Source organism: Austrofundulus limnaeus, unplaced genomic scaffold (genome assembly GCF_001266775.1).
Source record: "Austrofundulus limnaeus strain Quisiro unplaced genomic scaffold, Austrofundulus_limnaeus-1.0 Scaffold16, whole genome shotgun sequence".
Taxonomy (NCBI): Eukaryota; Metazoa; Chordata; class Actinopteri; order Cyprinodontiformes; family Rivulidae; genus Austrofundulus; species Austrofundulus limnaeus.
This window is the reverse complement of record NW_013952418.1, coordinates 3,584,371-3,586,098: the sequence shown is the minus strand read 5'-3', so window position 1 is coordinate 3,586,098 and position 1,728 is coordinate 3,584,371. Positions and strand designations below refer to the sequence as shown.

Below are 1,728 nucleotides of genomic sequence, written 5' to 3'. Positions count from 1 at the left end.
TATATATATATATATATATATATATATCTGTATCTCTGTCGCAGCAGGCACTTTCATGTCCGCAGCAGACCGTTCAGAGATGTAAATATCTGCGATACTGTGGTCACTTTCCATGTAGCATCAATTATGCTAATGCTAGCTGCCTGTCGCATTCTCTCGTCCTGGCCACACCTCCGCTCTCTAACCCCCACTCCCCTACCCACTTTGATGCATTTTTCAAATTTCGCCTTGGGGCGGAGTTATCTTTGTACGGGGGGGGGGTAAGATACACTTTAAATAACTTTTTTTTTCAGGTAACAGTGTTTGACCAGAACTTAAAAAAAATCTAATCATGTCAAAATGTCTTTTATTTTGAAAAATAATACCACCTGTACACTCTTTACTCTCTTTGTTGCTGAACCTCATTGAGAGACTATATTTATTTGCAACAAGCCCTTTTTCTCCTTTATCATCCATGAGTAATCAGTAATTGTGCCTTCGCTGCTTTCCAGCACTTCTCTGCTGTAATGAACCGCAACCTCACAGACGGGACTGGCTGGTCGAAACCCTGGACTCTTTCCTGCCTTGCTCACTGAGCAGCAGCGTGGTCGTGTCCACGCAGGACGGGCGGTCTTTTGGGAACGACAAGGCCGATTTTTATGACAAGGTGGGTAAGACTTCCCTGTTGTGTTCACAGAAACTTGTAATTGAATTTTCTTTTCTGTTGCCAACAAATTAACGTGATGGACTGTTGTTTTCAAAAGCCACAGTGACGAAAGTGTGAGCCTTTTGAAGTGAGGCTAAGAATCCCTCCACAGAAAAGAAAAAAAAGTTTATTAAAGACAATTGAGATGAAAAAGAGAAATAGCTGACAGGAACTCAAAATGACTAATAATGGCAGAACAAATAAAAAAAAGAAAGTTTGGGAAAGGGCAAAATGGATTTGAAGGTCTATATGTGGAACGATTTTACAATTTTCACAGCTAAAACTTCTGAAGAATATAAAACTAATTGTTGCAATTATTTCCACTAAGTTGCYTCTAAAGTTTAAAGCACAAACAGACACAGAATAAAGGTTATTAAAGGTGAGGAAGATTTAAATCTGTCAGAACAAAATAAACACACATTAAAAATAAAAGAGCAGAAGGTGAACTAAACTGTAAACTGTTATAATTGTGATCATTTTTCTAAGCAATAAAACAGAGTGAAGTTACTTTAAGAGGGATAAGTCATTTTCTTCAGAGGGTACAAGCTGAAATGTGAAAGTTAAAAAATTATTTTACGTTTTATTTATTTATTTTTTGAGATTTGATCATTTTTACCGCCAATAATAGTTGGTCATTCTTTTCTCGTTTCGTCTGCCGTTATCGTGGCTGTCTGTTTAAAGATGATTTTTCTCATTTTCTCTGTGTTGACTTTAACTTATCTAGAACTTTCTGAATTTCTTTTTATCTGCTCACATTTCATTGGGTCGCAGGTTTTAGTCGACGCTCCGTGTTCTAATGACAGAAGTTGGCTGTATGCAGGCACTCAACAGCAGGGGGAAGAGAGGCTGGAGGACAGAAAGCAGCTGCCTGTCCTTCAGGCTCAGCTCCTTAGGTAAATCCATCTCCGGACAAAATATCTATTCATTAAGTCAGAAATGATGACATGTTCCTGTGTACAGTTCTAGGAATAACAAATATATTAATGCTGTCAAATGATTGATATTTTTATCTGAATAATCCCAAATTAGCTGTGAATGAATCA

The 1,728-nt window shown here is 37.6% G+C and overlaps 1 protein-coding gene across 1 annotated transcript in view; it reads left to right on the top strand.

Annotated features, from left to right (window-relative positions):
• The window catches only part of nsun3 (NOP2/Sun RNA methyltransferase 3), a 6,478-nt gene that overhangs the window by 1,943 nt on the left and 2,807 nt on the right, over positions 1-1,728 (top strand). Inside the window, exons 4-5 of the mRNA XM_014003056.1 lie at positions 492-646; positions 1,457-1,578. Coding sequence (XP_013858510.1) covers positions 492-646; positions 1,457-1,578 — 277 coding nt within the window. The remainder of the gene's footprint in view (positions 1-491; positions 647-1,456; positions 1,579-1,728) is intronic.